The sequence below is a fragment of the Polypterus senegalus genome, chromosome 1, assembly GCF_016835505.1.
Source record: "Polypterus senegalus isolate Bchr_013 chromosome 1, ASM1683550v1, whole genome shotgun sequence".
Lineage (NCBI taxonomy): Eukaryota > Metazoa > Chordata > Cladistia > Polypteriformes > Polypteridae > Polypterus > Polypterus senegalus.
The window spans coordinates 82945968-82961226 of record NC_053154.1 but is presented as its reverse complement, the minus strand read 5'-3'; the positions used below and the strand labels follow the sequence as shown (position 1 = coordinate 82961226).

Sequence of the window (15259 nt, the reverse complement as noted above, 5' to 3'; positions counted from 1 at the left end):
TACAATGAATGCTATGTTATCCTTAAAATTATTCTTCCACACCATTCAGCACTGTGACTTGAAGGCATAAGGTAGAACAGACCTACCCCGCTCCTCAACATATTTCTAGATATGGCCAGAGTAACCATAATAGTGGGTTAAAGTACTTTCAGGGCAGAAAGACCTATTATAAAAGTGTCTTACTCAAGAAACCCCAGAAGGAACTCCATAATCATTAAGTAATGCAAAAACAGCTAATAAGTTAATAGGGTTGTTGTAATAATTATTATTATTATTACTACTCCTCTCTTAACTTTTGTAAACTTAATATTTTTGTAACAATGCCAAAGTGTTGCCATACATCATAGATTTACAGTACAAATCTCTGCTTATGTACATCATATATTTATTGCATACACTTCATGTACAGTACTGTGTAAATTATGTTTCTTATGATTTTGTATTCAAAATGGCAGAAATAATTCCTTCGTGGCTATCGAAACTGGACTGTAACCAAAAAGTTTTCCGCCCATGAAAAATACATGTAAAATTTTGTAGAATAACTCAGCACTTAAAATCTTCCCTGGGTCAATGTTGACAGTGCTATACTGTACAAAGGAAATAAAGTTTGTGTCAGAAATTAACACAGTAGTTAATACAAGAAGTGGCAGATCACTATACTGGTTAGCATAGTTGCTACTGTTACTGCTACAGAACAGATAATATGTGTGACTTCTTTTTGGTAGGACAGCCCTAATACTGGGATGCATGTCAGCCTCTGTGCAGGCTGTGGCAGTGCTGCTTAGGCATGGAGCTGATTCTGAGGCTGTGGACAGCATGGGTCTTGATGCCGCTCACTATCTGAAGGTATCTGGAAGTAAAGAAATTGTCAGCTTGCTGCAGAAAGGACAACAAAAATTCCAAGCAGGTAACCTGACATGCTTAGATCACTTTAAAGTACATTTACTTGAGTTTACAAGATTTATACAGCTGAAAGACTGAATACAATTTCTCTATTATAAGTCAGGTTTGTAATATACTACATGCACACAATGCCAGACCTCTATTTTAAAACTGCTTGTCCATTATTTTACACAAACTCCCATTCAGTTTTTATCATCTAATATACATTTGCACATATGGTGTACAGCACCTTTCTATAGAAATTGCATTGTAATACTGGCCATTTATTTTTTAAGTGTTCACAATAAAATGTGCTATGATTAATTGGTCAGCTATGTTGGAAGCAAAGTTTAAATATTTATTTCATGTTTTACATATTTTAAATGATTTGTGAAAAAACATAATTCTAGCAGTATTTATAAGGCAAACAGTCACAGAGACAAGAGATTTCCTTAATATACGGTAAATTAATTTTGTCCATAAAAAATTTGACAGTAACATCCAGTGCCTTATATCTCTTGCTACATAAAAGTCAATTTACTATGTTAAATATACTAGAAGCAATACAGTATATTCAGTCATGACAGCAGCTCGCTTTCAAAGGTGAAGGAGAAGAGTTTGAAATTTTTTTTGAGTATGAGCATAGATATTGCGTAATAAAATAATACAAATAATTTCATGAAGCAACAAAAGGCAACTACTAATTTTAAAAAAAAACAATGTAAATTAAGTCAAGCAAATCAAGTTGGAAAAGCATACAGATTAGGAACAGTATACTATGTTTTAAGTGTTACAGAATGAAAGTTTGGTCGAATACAGTTTCTTTTTATTTAGAATATTCCCACCTTGCTAAGCATTTAGAGGATATCAAGAATCTTCTTTAACCTGTTTAGAAGATGATGTGTAGCTCAGATGAGAAAGAATGTCTTCAGAAACATTCAGTAGTTGTGACTTCCTAAGTATTTTCCATCTTTTTGATACAGATCTCACACAGGATTTAATTTCACCATGCATGGTGCTCTTCAATTAAAATATAATTTATCCTAATTTTGCTTTCTGTCTATATGTTTTATGATTCAGTGGTTTTTATATGTACTGAAGATAACTTTGTATATGCACAAAGATTTTTTTTTAAATGTCAACTTTTATTTAATTTTTATCAAAAATTGTATTAGTATTTTAAGAACACCACCACTTTGTGTGTTACATCATGGCCACTGCCATATTATTTACAATTGTGTGGGCCATTGGTACCACATAACCATTTAAGATGGCAGTGTAATACCAAAAGCAACCAAATCTCTGGACTGGCAATAAATCTCTAAAGTGCAGGGAATTAAGATATTTTATGTTGTTTTGAATACAACTATTAATTAATATTTTGGTTTCTATTTTTTTTTTCTGGCTTATGTTCAGCCCAACTCCACCCTGCCTGCACTGTCTTCTTCACCTATCTTCCACAATCCCTGTACTGTTGATCCCTGGTATTTAAAAACTCATCCACCTACACCAACTATGCTCCCTGTATCTTGGCCATTTATCTGACCTCCCTCTTATTCACACACATGTATTCTGTCTTGTTCCTACTCACCTTCATTGCTCTAATCTCTAGAGCATAACCCAACTCTCCAGGGTCTCCTCAACCTGCTCATTACTCTCGCTACAGATCACAATGTCATCAGCAAACATCATAATCCACAAAAACTCCTGTCTAATCTCAACTGTCAACCTGCCCATCACCATTGCAAATAAAAAAGGGCTCAGAGATGATCCCTGATGTAATCCCACCTCTGCCTTGAATGCATCCATCACTCCTACCACAGACCTTACCACTGTCTCACTTCCCTTGTACATATCATGTACAACTCTTACATACTTCTCTGCCACTCCAGACTTACTCATACAATGCCACAACTCCTCTCTTGGCACTCTGTCATATGTTGTCCCCAATTCAGGCATAATTAAACAATAGACCATTTAACCTTTTTCCATTTCCAAGCTCTATAAAAACATCTAGTCTTGTACATTTCTCACTATTATCCTGCCATGTTTTCCTCAGTCTTCCTTGTTTACGTCTAGTCAACAGTGGCTATATTTATGTACCAGTGAGAATAGAACCATATGCCAATGTCCAAAGGACAACATACTTAGTTCCGCTAGAGCATAGTGGGCCGTCATCGTATCTTTTTACCTGATCAATTATAAGAGGAACACTGAGATTCAGATAACCACTGTGGATCATTTGGTGTCTGTTCTTATTAAAATCAAGTTAAGAAAAAATTGTAATTACACCAGTGACCATCATGTAACATTACATTTTGAAGGACTCAGGCCTTAAAACTTTGTAACCTTTATCTTGTCAAGTGAACTGGTCAGCACTTGATTAATAAAGTGAACTAAAAGCTGCTTATTGTTACTGTACATAGTTTACCCCACACTCCAATGTTAAAATATCATTGAGACAAGTGAATGAATGCCCCCAAATTCTTAACCTACTTGCAAATCTGCTAAATCTTTCACATCACACTAATTCTCCACTAATGCTTGCTTTGAATATCCCTTCCTCCTCCACACTCTAGGAATATTCAGTACTTCCAAGGAAATCATGTGAAGAGAAAGCCATGGTGACTGGTCTATATGGTATTATTATTCAAGATATGTACCTGCCAATTTATATGGTGTTCTTCAGTACATAATGAGTCTCAGTATGGAAAAAGTCAAAATGCTGGGTTCCAGCTCTAAAAACAAGGTAAAGCTTGTGGACTGAATACCATAGACCCCATGGCCTTGACATCTCTCATCATAAACCATTGTACTGAACCACCTTAGTCTCCAGGTTAAAACAGCTTTAGATACCTTGTGCTTTATTAAAATGAGCACAATGAGGTGGATGACAACAAGATCTGATTATTTTTTTTATAATTTATAGAGTATTTAACACAACACTGCCCTTAAAGTTGTAAGATGAGCAAAGGTCCATGAAAGCTGGATGGCCTCTTAGTGTTATGGATTATTGGCTATTTTATATGCACTCCACAGTGAGTTTATAGAGCAGTGTATTAAAATGGGTTGGAAAGAATAAATGGGTGGTGTTAATTATTCATTCATATGAGATGGTGTCGTAGTGGGGACAGCTTGGTGGTAAAAATACATGCAATATTGTGGAGAACCGAGGTGGCCCATTCAAAGTCAGACCGTGCTTTGTCGCTACATTCTGAGTCATAAAGCAGAAACGGAGAACTGTTGGTTCAGCATTTTGACCCACTTTAAGCTCTATGTACAACACAAATATCGAGTGACGGCATGCCTTAGTCAGTTCAAATGCTTCCACTGCTCACTAAAAGGGTCCCACATATAGAAAAATAGAGAAGGTTGGTATTGTACATAATTCATAATATTATTTCTTTTCACCTGTTCTTCTCTGTACAGTATTTAAAACACTGAGTTTATTCCATGGGACATGTAAATGTTCAGCCTGTAAATATAATTTTATATGTAATAAGTTAAAGGAAACTAAATTTCACTATATTTTACTTTTTGATCTAAACTCTAAAAAAGATTTGCAATAGATCAAAGCACTATATAAAATCTGACTGAAGCTAGCACTTTATATTAGGAACTGTTGCAGGATGAAATTATATTTATACCAAACTTTTCCACTATTCCTAGTAACTACCTGTTCATATGGTGTGTCATATCAAAAATTCATTGCTGCTTTAAATGTAATGTATTGATAATCAAATAGTGTATTCTTCCTATCTCCAGGACAACCATGAGCTCACTTAAAACTTCAGCTAGGATTATAATTACAATTTTAAAAACCTCTGGTTGAATTTAACAGAAGTCATTTACCTTGGTTAGAGGCCTCCTATACTGTTGTGGCTGGTAGCCCCTCTCTGGAATTTTTCAGTTTCAAAAGTTTCCTTTAACTTGTTTTTTGTGGAGTAATAATGTTAATATAAGATATGTAGAATTGTTAAAACACACAATGCTAAGTTTTTAGCATTTTTTTTACAAAGCATGTTAAAGGAAATATATCTGTTCATTTGTAAAATGTTAAAAAAATACAGGCCAAAGAAACAGTATAATGAATGTTATGCTCAAAAATATGTATTTGCTTTGAATAGTGTGAAGCATTGGACATTAAAGCTTCACATGCAGCACTTTCTTTAGCTTTAAACAGTGAAAAGAGTAAATCATTAAATTTATTGGTCAATACGGTTATTATCATCTTCTGTCCGACTTAGGAAAGCCAGCTTGGGAATAAACGAAACCTTTGTACAGAGCCTTTTAATTATTCACAGGGGACTTCCAAATATGTGTATGCATTCAGCTGTAAAGATATCAAAGCAAATAAGACTAGAAAGAACTATGTTTTTAATCCAACCGTATAGAACTTTCGAAAAGCCTTGTAGACATAACGGAGACCTGAGAGACTGTTGTAAATGGCCCTACTACATTAAACATTGGCATTTAAGCAGTCGAGGAACATGCCTCCCACACAGAATAAGTCAGAAACAAATCAACAGAGTTCTGTGAAATTCAGAATTTGAATATTTAAAATGGACAATTTGTTCACTCTTATCTTCTGAAACTGCTTTTCCTATTATAGTGTAATTTGGAGCCAGAGACTACCCTGGCAGCTTTGGGCACAAGACAATAACCAAAACTGTCCAAGGCCAGTCCTTTGCAGGACGAATTTATGTGCACCCTCCTCACTCAAGATTTGTTAATCTTTACTACATCTTCTCAAGCAGAATCCTTTTTTTCTCTTGGAATTGTGCTTAACTTTTTTTTTTTTTTAAGTTGTGAATGTCAGAGAATCTCATGGAATTATTGTGTGCACAATATGTTTTGATTTGGAGATGTTTATTTAATGTTTTGTTTTGAAATAATCCCCATTGCCATTTTATTTTTTGTGGTCACTGCCATATTTTTTGCGGCACCTGTTGCTATGACAGGTTAATATGTAGAGTGTTCTAAAAATGAGATTATGTGATGTCATTGGTGGGGAGATTAATAAACTAGCGCCACATACTTGACCTGGTCCAAGACAGTGGATTTAATTTTGTAAAACTATGAGTTTAAAAGATCTTTAGAATAACAAACTTCTAGGAATGATTTAGACTTTGAATTTTGCTAGACATATAGGGTGGTCCAGATCTAATTATGCAATTTTCATTACGCTATAACTTATTAAGTTTAATACATAGAAAATCACTGAAAAATCCCAGACCATTGAGAAATGTTGCGAACTGATGACATGAAAGATCGTCTTTGCGTCGAACTGGAATCGTCCCCACATAAATCAAAGTCATCCAGACGATCTGGATCTGTATAATTAGATCTGGACCACCCTGTACACACATAATCAAACCTAATAACCAAATTCAGGGTCAATGTAAATTGTCTCTAGATAAACAGTAGTTGGTGAAAATTCACATTGGCCATTATGTAGAAAGCTATAGGCTTGAAATCAGGATGTCATATGAATTTAGACATTGTGAAAACATCACATTAAAAAAAGTGCTTAGAAAAACTACATGGGATACTATAGTATACCAGTTTTGACTAAATACAGAGAGATAAAATGCTCTAGAGATGTGTGATATGTGAAGTTGAATACTGCTGACTATGAGTCAAGGCATACGTTGTTATATGGAAAACTTTTTGCTTGCAAGTAGGGAAAGTTAACATTATAATAATGATAGAAAATACTGTACAGTACTGGCAATGCAATTGCTTTGTATGGAAATGACATGACATACACGTGCCTCATTTGCTATGCCTGGTTACGTCTGCTATGTCTCATTCTCTGGTCGGGATATCTGACCTCTATTGTAACCCTATGGGACTGTGGAAGTAGTTGTCCAAATGGATGCTATGTGGCACACTGCTGTATATATATATACTAGCAAAATACCCACGCTTTGCAGCGGAGAAGTAGTGTGTTAAAGAAGTAATGAAAAAGAAATGGAAACATTTTGAAAATAATGTAACATGATTGTCAATGTAATTGTTTTGTCACTGTTATGAGTGTTGCTGTCATATTTATATGTATATATATATATATGTGTATATATATATATATGTATATATATATATATATATGTATATATATATATATATATATGTATATATATATATATATATATATATGTATATATATATATATATATGTATATATATATATCTATACTAATAAAAGGCAAAGCCCTCACTCACTCACTGACTCACTCACTGACTCATCACTAATTCTCCAACTTCCCGTGTGGGTGGAAGGCTGAAATTTGGCAGGTTCATTCCTTACAGCTTCCTTACAAAAGTTGGGCAGGTTTTATATCGAAATTCTACGCGTAATGGTCATAACTGGAAGCAGTTTTCTCCATTTACTGTAATGGAGATGAGCTTCAACGCCGTGGGGAGTTTCGTGTGACATCATCACGCCTCCCACGTAATCACGCAGTACATAAAAACCAGGAAGACCTCAAAAAGCTCTCAAGAAAACATGCATTATATAATTGAGAAGGCAGCTAAACAATAAGAAGCGGCGAAAGTGACATATACAACCATATTCATGAGTTCTGCTACTGAAACAAAGCACGATGTAAACCTACACTTTAAATTAAGTTCATAGACAGGCTGCCGCTGGCGTTTGTAATTTAGTGCCTGCCCATATAAGGCCGTCCGTCAGCGGCAATCCAATAGCAAACTGCCACGAGTAAATATTCACGGGTGAAGGACTGTGCTTATGGAGAGGAAGATGAGATGGTCAGGGTGGTGTTTGACACAAACTCAGCGAAACTGCGAGAGAAGTTTTAAGTGCCAGGACTAAGGTAACATTAAATAAAGCTATGGACATAGCACGAGATGGCACCAGCACAGCTGGGAACCTTCGATGCAAGTACACCGAGTGGCTCACGTGAACTGACGCAGTGCACAGATAAAAGCAACAGTTCCAAAGAGCTGAACAAAACCCGAATTACACAATTGAAAAGGCAGCAAAAATATGAAGCGCCTGATAAGCATATTCATAAATGCAGCTACTGTGGAAACAAAGCACACGGTGGAAAAAGTCAATGTCCCGCTAAAGGAAGACAGTGTAAAAACCCGTGCATGCAGTGTGTCAGGTCTCAGATAAAGAAGAAGACGAGCTGTTTATTGATGCAGTAAGAAACGAATCGATGAATGAAACCTGTCATCTTTACAACGATTGACAAACATGGAATGTAACTTGAACACAACACATCCTACAAATACGAACCTGATTGAAAGAAATAATGATAATCAAATCCTTGATGACAGCAACACTCAGTAACACTCACAAAACAAATACTGTATATTGACAGTCATGTTACGTTATTTTTAAAATGTTCCCTTTTCTTTTCTACCTTTTTAACACACTACTTCTCCGCTGCGACACGCTGGTATATATATATGTATATATATATATCCCGCTCTACATACTCGAATAATGGATACTTTATTCGCCATCAATGATTGTTTTGGTAAAGCCATACTCAGTGTATTCATTAGATGAACGGTAAAAAAGTAAGAGCGAGGAGAGGATGACTCATTGAGGCATGCAGGCTGTAGTCGCCAACTCTATCTGAATTGCGCGATCACATTTGAAAAATATATCTTTTCAAGTTCTATTTAGTCCATATGTGTCAAACTCAAGGGCAGGGCCACATCCGACCGGCGTAATTATATCCGCCCGAGATCATTTTATATACTGTATTATTGTTATTAAAGCCGGGTATATGAAGCGCTGGTAACACAATAAACTACAGATCCCATAATGCAGCGCTTCAGCTGCCTTACCAACACTTACCGCTTACTAGAGTTATTGCGCACTGAGTTTGCACGGCGCTTTGGTGACTTTGAAGAACAAAAAAAGTCCGTCTACATGCGGCTCGAACCTTGTGCATGTTTGGTAGCACATATCTGTGTGAGAAGCTCTTCTCAGTGATAAAGAATAACAAAACAGCACACAGGAGTCGCCTCACTGATGAGCACCTGCAATCCATCCTGAGAATCTCCACAACACAGAACCTCACACCAAACAGAAACGAACTTGTGGCCAAAAAAAGATGCCAGGCGTCCAACTCTAAAATGACATATGAGCAAAGACAACTGAATGATTTGATTTGTTATTGCACGTAACAGCGGAGTCAACTGTTTTAACAAACAGCGTATTGCACTGATACTGAAATAGCTGTGTGTGTATATATGTAGATATGTATGTATATGTATATATATGTTTATATATGTGTGTGTATGTATGTATATGTGTGTATATATGTGTGTGTATATATGTAGATATATATGTATGTATATATGTGTATATGTATAGATATGTATATATATATATGTTTATGTGTGTGTGTGTAAATATATATATATATATATATATATATATATGACAACAACACTCATCACTCACAACAGTGACAAAACAATTACATTGACAATCAGGTTACGTTATTTTCAAAATGTTTCCTTTTCTTTTCATTGCTTCTTTAACACACTACTCTCACATGCTGGTATTTTGCTAGTATATGTATATATATATATATATATATATATATATATATATATATATATATATATGTATATATATATATATATATATGTATATATATATATATATATATATGTATATATATATGTGTATATATATATATATATATATATACTCAGCAAAAAAAGAAACGTCCTTTGACTTTCAACTGTTTTTACTTTCAGTAAACTTAATGTGTAAATATTTGTAGGAACACTAAAAGAGTCAACACCATAAGACAAGAACTAAAAATGTTTTACACTGTGTCCCTGAATGAAGGGAGGCTCAAAATCAAAAGTACCAGTCAGTATCTGGTGTGGCCACCAGCTGCTTGAAGTACTGCAGTGCATCTCCTCCTCATGGACTGGACCAGAATTGTCAGTTCTTGCTGTGAGATGTCTTCTTCAAAACAACGAAGTTAAAATAGAGCAGGAAGCATTCTTTAAAAATAAAAATAAAAAAAAAACCAAGAAGAAGCCCGGTGCCCTATTACCTGGCGGCACCCCTGCTTCCCAACAGAGGAGTTCAACATGGCAAGAAGAAAGTTCAACATGGCGGACGTTGTCGACCGTTATCGACTGTTATGACCGTTACGTGTAGAATTTCGACTTTCTTATTTATGGCCCCATCTTCAAAATTTGGTAGGCGGCTTCCCTGCGCTAACTGAAACTGATGTACTTACTTATTTCGATGGTATGATGCCAATGTCGGCCGCCATATTGAACTTTCCAACGTCGCCAATTTTCCAACTTCCTGTGTAGGTAGAAGGCTGACCCCATCTTCACGAAATTTGGTAGGTGGCTTCCCTGCGCTAACCAAAACCGATGTACGTACTTATTTTGGTGGTATGACGCCACTGTCGGCTGCCATATTGAATTTTCCAAACATCACTAATTCTCCAACTTCCCGTGTAGGTAGAAGGCTGAAATTTGGCAGGCCCATTCCTTACAGCTTACTTACAAAAGTTAAGCAGGTTTCATTTCGAAATTTTACGCGTAATGGTCATAACGGTCAACAACGTCCGCCATGTTGAACTTTCTTATTTATGGCCCGATCTTCACAAAATTTGGTAGGCGGCTTCCCTGCGCTAACCGAAACCAATGTACATACTTATTTCGGTGGTATGACACCACTGTCACCCGCCATATTGAACTTTCCAACAGTCTTTGTTACTTATGGGCCCATCTTCAAGAAATTTGGTAAACGGGTTCCCAGCGCTAACTGAATCCTACGTACATATATACGTCCATAGCGTGCAGCCCGGTCACCGTGTGAGGTGGCGTTGGGTTCCCTATCCAAACGCCTCCCACATTGTTGGCTGCCTGCCTATATAAGACCGTCCGTCGCTCCGGTCTCTACATTCCCTTCCTTGCTTTGCCACGAGATTCACTGATAACTACAGCCTGTTTGTTTAATCCACGGCTTCTCCGCTGTTTTATTGTTTGTTTATTACAATTATAGTTATTGTATAGGTATTTTAGACTTACTATACATTGCTTAGGTACCCATTTCCTTTATCATTCCAACCTCCATTACCATGTCTATCGAGGTGATCACCATCAATTAAAGAACTGTCACTTACTGAGTGGTTTCCATGCCCGGAGATGGCACCTACCTTTTCCATTCTCTTTGTTACATATTGCACGGCCATATCAGGCTCACTCTTGATATCCGGAGGAACATTTTGTCTTATGTATTGAATGACTGGGACAGGTTCAAGGTGTGGACTGATGACTGTACAGGAGATGATTATACTACACAGGAGCACTATAAGAGTGAAATGCTTAAGCCCTTCACCTATGGTTCTGCATGTGAGTTGATGGCTGCCGCTGAATTGTTCGGTTGTCGCTTTCAAGTGTACCGAAATGGCCAAATATTTTACACCTTTCGACAACCGCCAATGCCTCTTAAACATCTTAGATTCACAGGTGACAATTTCAGTAGTGGACACTTTGATGTTTATGAATGTTTAAACTCTCAAAAGCTGAATGTGATTTTATCGATGAAACCGGTTGTGTGCTTACAACGCTTGACAGATGCCGAATGTTACTTCAACACAACAAATCCTGAAAATACTGTCGTAATTGAAACAAACCATGAAACTCAAACCGATTATGACAGCAGCAATCCAAGCTGTGAGATTTGAGACAAGATTACTGTTCACATGGCCAACTGTAAGTTGCATGCTCAAGAGTAAGCTCAGCGCACAGCTTGGTCATGTTACAACCGGAGGGCCGAACTCACAATGTGATATACAAAGAGATCCTTAACAAATAATTATTGGTATATTTTCCCTCAGTTTAAAAAGGTTTAATTTTCTTCTTAATAAAAATTTTAAGGCAGTAGCGGATATTTTGTTAGTATATATATATATATATATATATATATATATATATATATATATATATATATATATATATATATATATATATATAAGATAACTCCTGTAGCCACAATAAATGCCTTTATTGAATAGACAAACCGGGGTGAACAAGTCAGCCACAGCCGCGACATCACATAAAAAACATCAATAATAACTCATAAACTTGCAATATTATTTAGGAAAATCGCAAACATTTTACTCAAAAAAAATTCGGATTATTTGTAAACAAAATCCATCCTACTCTCATTCCTCAAAAACAGTTTAATTACTCTGTCGTACGGATTATCCGTGCGCTTCAGTTCCATCAAAACAGCCCTTTCTATCGCATTCGAAACTAATGCTGAAAGGCGAACCCGCCCTATGGTATTTCTGGCATAAGTCTGAATTCGCTTTAGGGCTGAAAATGTCCACTCGACAAAAGCATTGTACACGGGAATGCTCACCGCCAAATAGACCAATGTGAACAGCTGCCCCATGCTCTCATTCAGATTTTTCTGATGAAGGAAGTCAAGGAGATCAGTGGGAGATTTTCCTAAAAAATCATCCATGGCATACATTACAGTCAGTTCTGTTTTTAGCCGAGACGGATCAAAAAGCGCTCTGTGGCTCTTGTGTTAAACTGGAGAAGGCTGCATGTGTGAAATTTTTCTTGTATTCCCGAAACTTCTAGGGCTCGAGGAGTGTGACAAACATCAGGTTTTCATGGTCTTGAAATCTGGTCTGTGTCTGGCATATAATATTGTCCAGAATCCTGCCATGGCGTTGGCCGTAGTGCGCGCGATGATCTTTCGCTCGGAGCGTTTGCGGTGCGTTCAGTGGCCTCATATCGGCTTCTATCCAATCAATGGGTCTGAATATGGTGACGTTGCCACATGCTTGCTAGAGGGCCCGACTGACACCAACTCAAAATCTGATTGGTTGAAGCAACAGGTTAATTGACATTTATTCTGTGTTAGAGTGCCTACACAACGGATTGTGAAAGCCTCTCTGCCTGGCAACAAATGATGGCTGAACTGTGATTGGTTAAATGCTTTAATATGAAACTCTACCTCCCACGGCTATCAAGCTGCAGTCTATTACAGTACAGTATATGGACGAAAATACGTTCCAGTTATGACCATTACGCATAGAATTTCGAAATGAAATCTGCCCAACTTTTGTAAGTAAGCTGTAAGGAATGAGCCTGGCAAATTTCAGCCTTCTACCTACACGGGAAGTTGGAGAATTAGTGATGAGTGAGTGAGTTTCTGTGTTGCTTAGCCTCATGTTATGGTGGTTATTATTTATAACAGAGCAGGAAAAAAATCAACAAAAGAAATATTAATCTATTCCAGCTATTTAAAGTCTTTCTTGTTGTGGCACAAACAGTTAAAAGTAGTTTTACATCTGTTATTAATAAGAACTTTTAGAAGGAAACTCTACTCATTCTGTATTTTTGTGCTCAGTCTTCCCAACTACATGACTTTTGGTTTTTATTTTCTCCCAAAGTCTTTGTTATGAGATTCTACCAAATGTAATATTTACACTCAATGGCCACTTTAAGTATATCTCCATGTTAGTGCAAAAAACTAAGTTCCTCCAAATAGGACTATTCTATCTGTTGGCCACAGCTCAAATGTATACTATATATAGCAGAAAGATATAGTAAGGACGTTTAGGTGCTTTTGGACCAATCCTTAAAATAGGCATGACATGTTATCTAATACATTTTGATCAGGGAATGATTACTTGTACCAGACTTGGTGGTTTCAGCATCATAGAAACAGCTGTCCTTCTGGCAGTTTCACACTCAACAGTGATTAAGGATTACAGTGAATGATGTGCTGAAAATAATAAAAAGAAACAGTGATCAGGATTGGAAACAAAAAACAGCAAATCAAAAAATGTTAGACTGTCTTATAACATTATCTCAGCTTCTAACCAATTATGAAGTGTTATACTGTATATGATGTCCAAATCAAATAAAGTTTCAATCAAGTTGCAATGTTAGAGATACTTTTTATACAAAATTTGACAACTATATGTTGTTTTTTTATTTTCTTTTAACAGCAGGGAGTTCTGATGAAGAGTCCTCACATCTGTCACAGGTAAAACATTAGTCTTCATTATTTTTTTTAGAAGAAATAAATAAGTAAACACCAAAGATTTAATGGTCAATGTGTAGTTTAATACAGTTAGAGTTTTCATCTAATTTCTTTCTATTTTGGGCTTGTGACAGATAGGGGGCGCTATCGCTCTCTTGAACCCCTGTCCAAGATTCTCTAAACACCAGATAAAAGTCCAAATGTTGACTTTATTAATTCGCCACTGTGCACAAAGCACCCTCTTCTCCACTATACTCATATATATCACAATACTAAACAATAAATCAATCCTCCGAATCCCAAACGCATTGCCACCCTTCCACACAGCTCAGCTCAGCTCGCCGTCTGGGACTTCCCACAGTCCTTTTATAGTCCCTGACCCAGAAGTGTTTCAATCCCCAGTCCATGTGATCCTTTATCACTTCCGGGGCAGATAAAAAGTCCTTTTCTTCACCCGGGAAGCACGTCATTCCCCTTGTCCATGTGACTCGGACGTACTTCCAGGGCGTAGGGTAAATAATTGTTGTTCCTCCCTGCAGCGTCACCTAGTGGCCCCCATGGCATCCAGCAGGGCTATGTATAAAAACTGCAATGTCCATGATGCCCTGCTTGTGTTCGGGGAACCTCCATATTTCAGGGAGGGCTCCACCTGGAGGCTTGGGGGTATTGGCCGGGATAAACGGCTAGCCATACACCACAGGCTGAACAGTTAATCAAGTAAAATATACTTTAACTTTACATCAAATCAGTAGGTTAATAAAGAAGAAAGGATGAAGGAATTGACAGGACTGAATCAGCTGCAGTTGCTTTCTTGAAAGTTTATTTTTTTACCTTGCTGCCTAATGCTTTCCCAAAAATATACGGTCAAATGTGTAGAGCACCTGTTATTTATCTATACCTCAAAAAATGTCATTTGAGCTCAATATATATTAAAATAGAAAATCTGATAACCAAATGATTAACAAAGTCAGACAGAACAGTGAAAAGAATCTCAAAAACATAACACCTTACCAAGAACTCTTTGTCATCTCCCGTCTTTCTGAACTGCTGACCTTTCTTCTTCCTGGACCTTGAGCACTGCTAAAATTCAGTCTCAAAATTCAGACTAAATAAACTGTTTTTAAGAGGAAGCCCTTAACCCCCAGATGTGAAGCCTCGTGCCCGGCAGCCATGGCCACAAATCCCTACTGGAAAATCTTGTAGTTCATAAACCAAGGGTATGATGGAGAGAATGTGACAGTCACATTTGGTGGTAGTGGTAGGAGAAGCCAGAGGCAATGAGGAATGAAGAATGGATGGGTAGTGGCATGAAAAACTGGTGTTGGATTGCTCTTATAAACCCATGCA

General features: G+C 36.9%; 1 protein-coding gene and 1 long non-coding RNA gene across 4 annotated transcripts in view; one reads left to right on the top strand and one right to left on the bottom strand.

Moving 5' to 3' along the window:
• Nucleotides 1-15259, top strand: part of LOC120528224 (ankyrin repeat domain-containing protein 35-like) — an 81539-nt gene that overhangs the window by 38318 nt on the left and 27962 nt on the right. For all 3 annotated transcript variants that reach the window (XM_039752351.1, XM_039752343.1, XM_039752334.1), the window contains exons 8-9: nt 726-907; nt 13878-13915. In XM_039752351.1, the coding sequence (XP_039608285.1) occupies nt 726-907; nt 13878-13915 (220 nt within the window). The remainder of the gene's footprint in view (nt 1-725; nt 908-13877; nt 13916-15259) is intronic.
• The window catches only part of LOC120528248, a 47479-nt gene continuing 32994 nt past the window's right edge, over nt 775-15259 (bottom strand). Inside the window, exons 2-3 of the long non-coding RNA XR_005633475.1 lie at nt 13563-13651; nt 775-850 (exon numbers count right to left, since the gene is read on the bottom strand). This is a non-coding gene — a long non-coding RNA (uncharacterized LOC120528248). The remainder of the gene's footprint in view (nt 851-13562; nt 13652-15259) is intronic.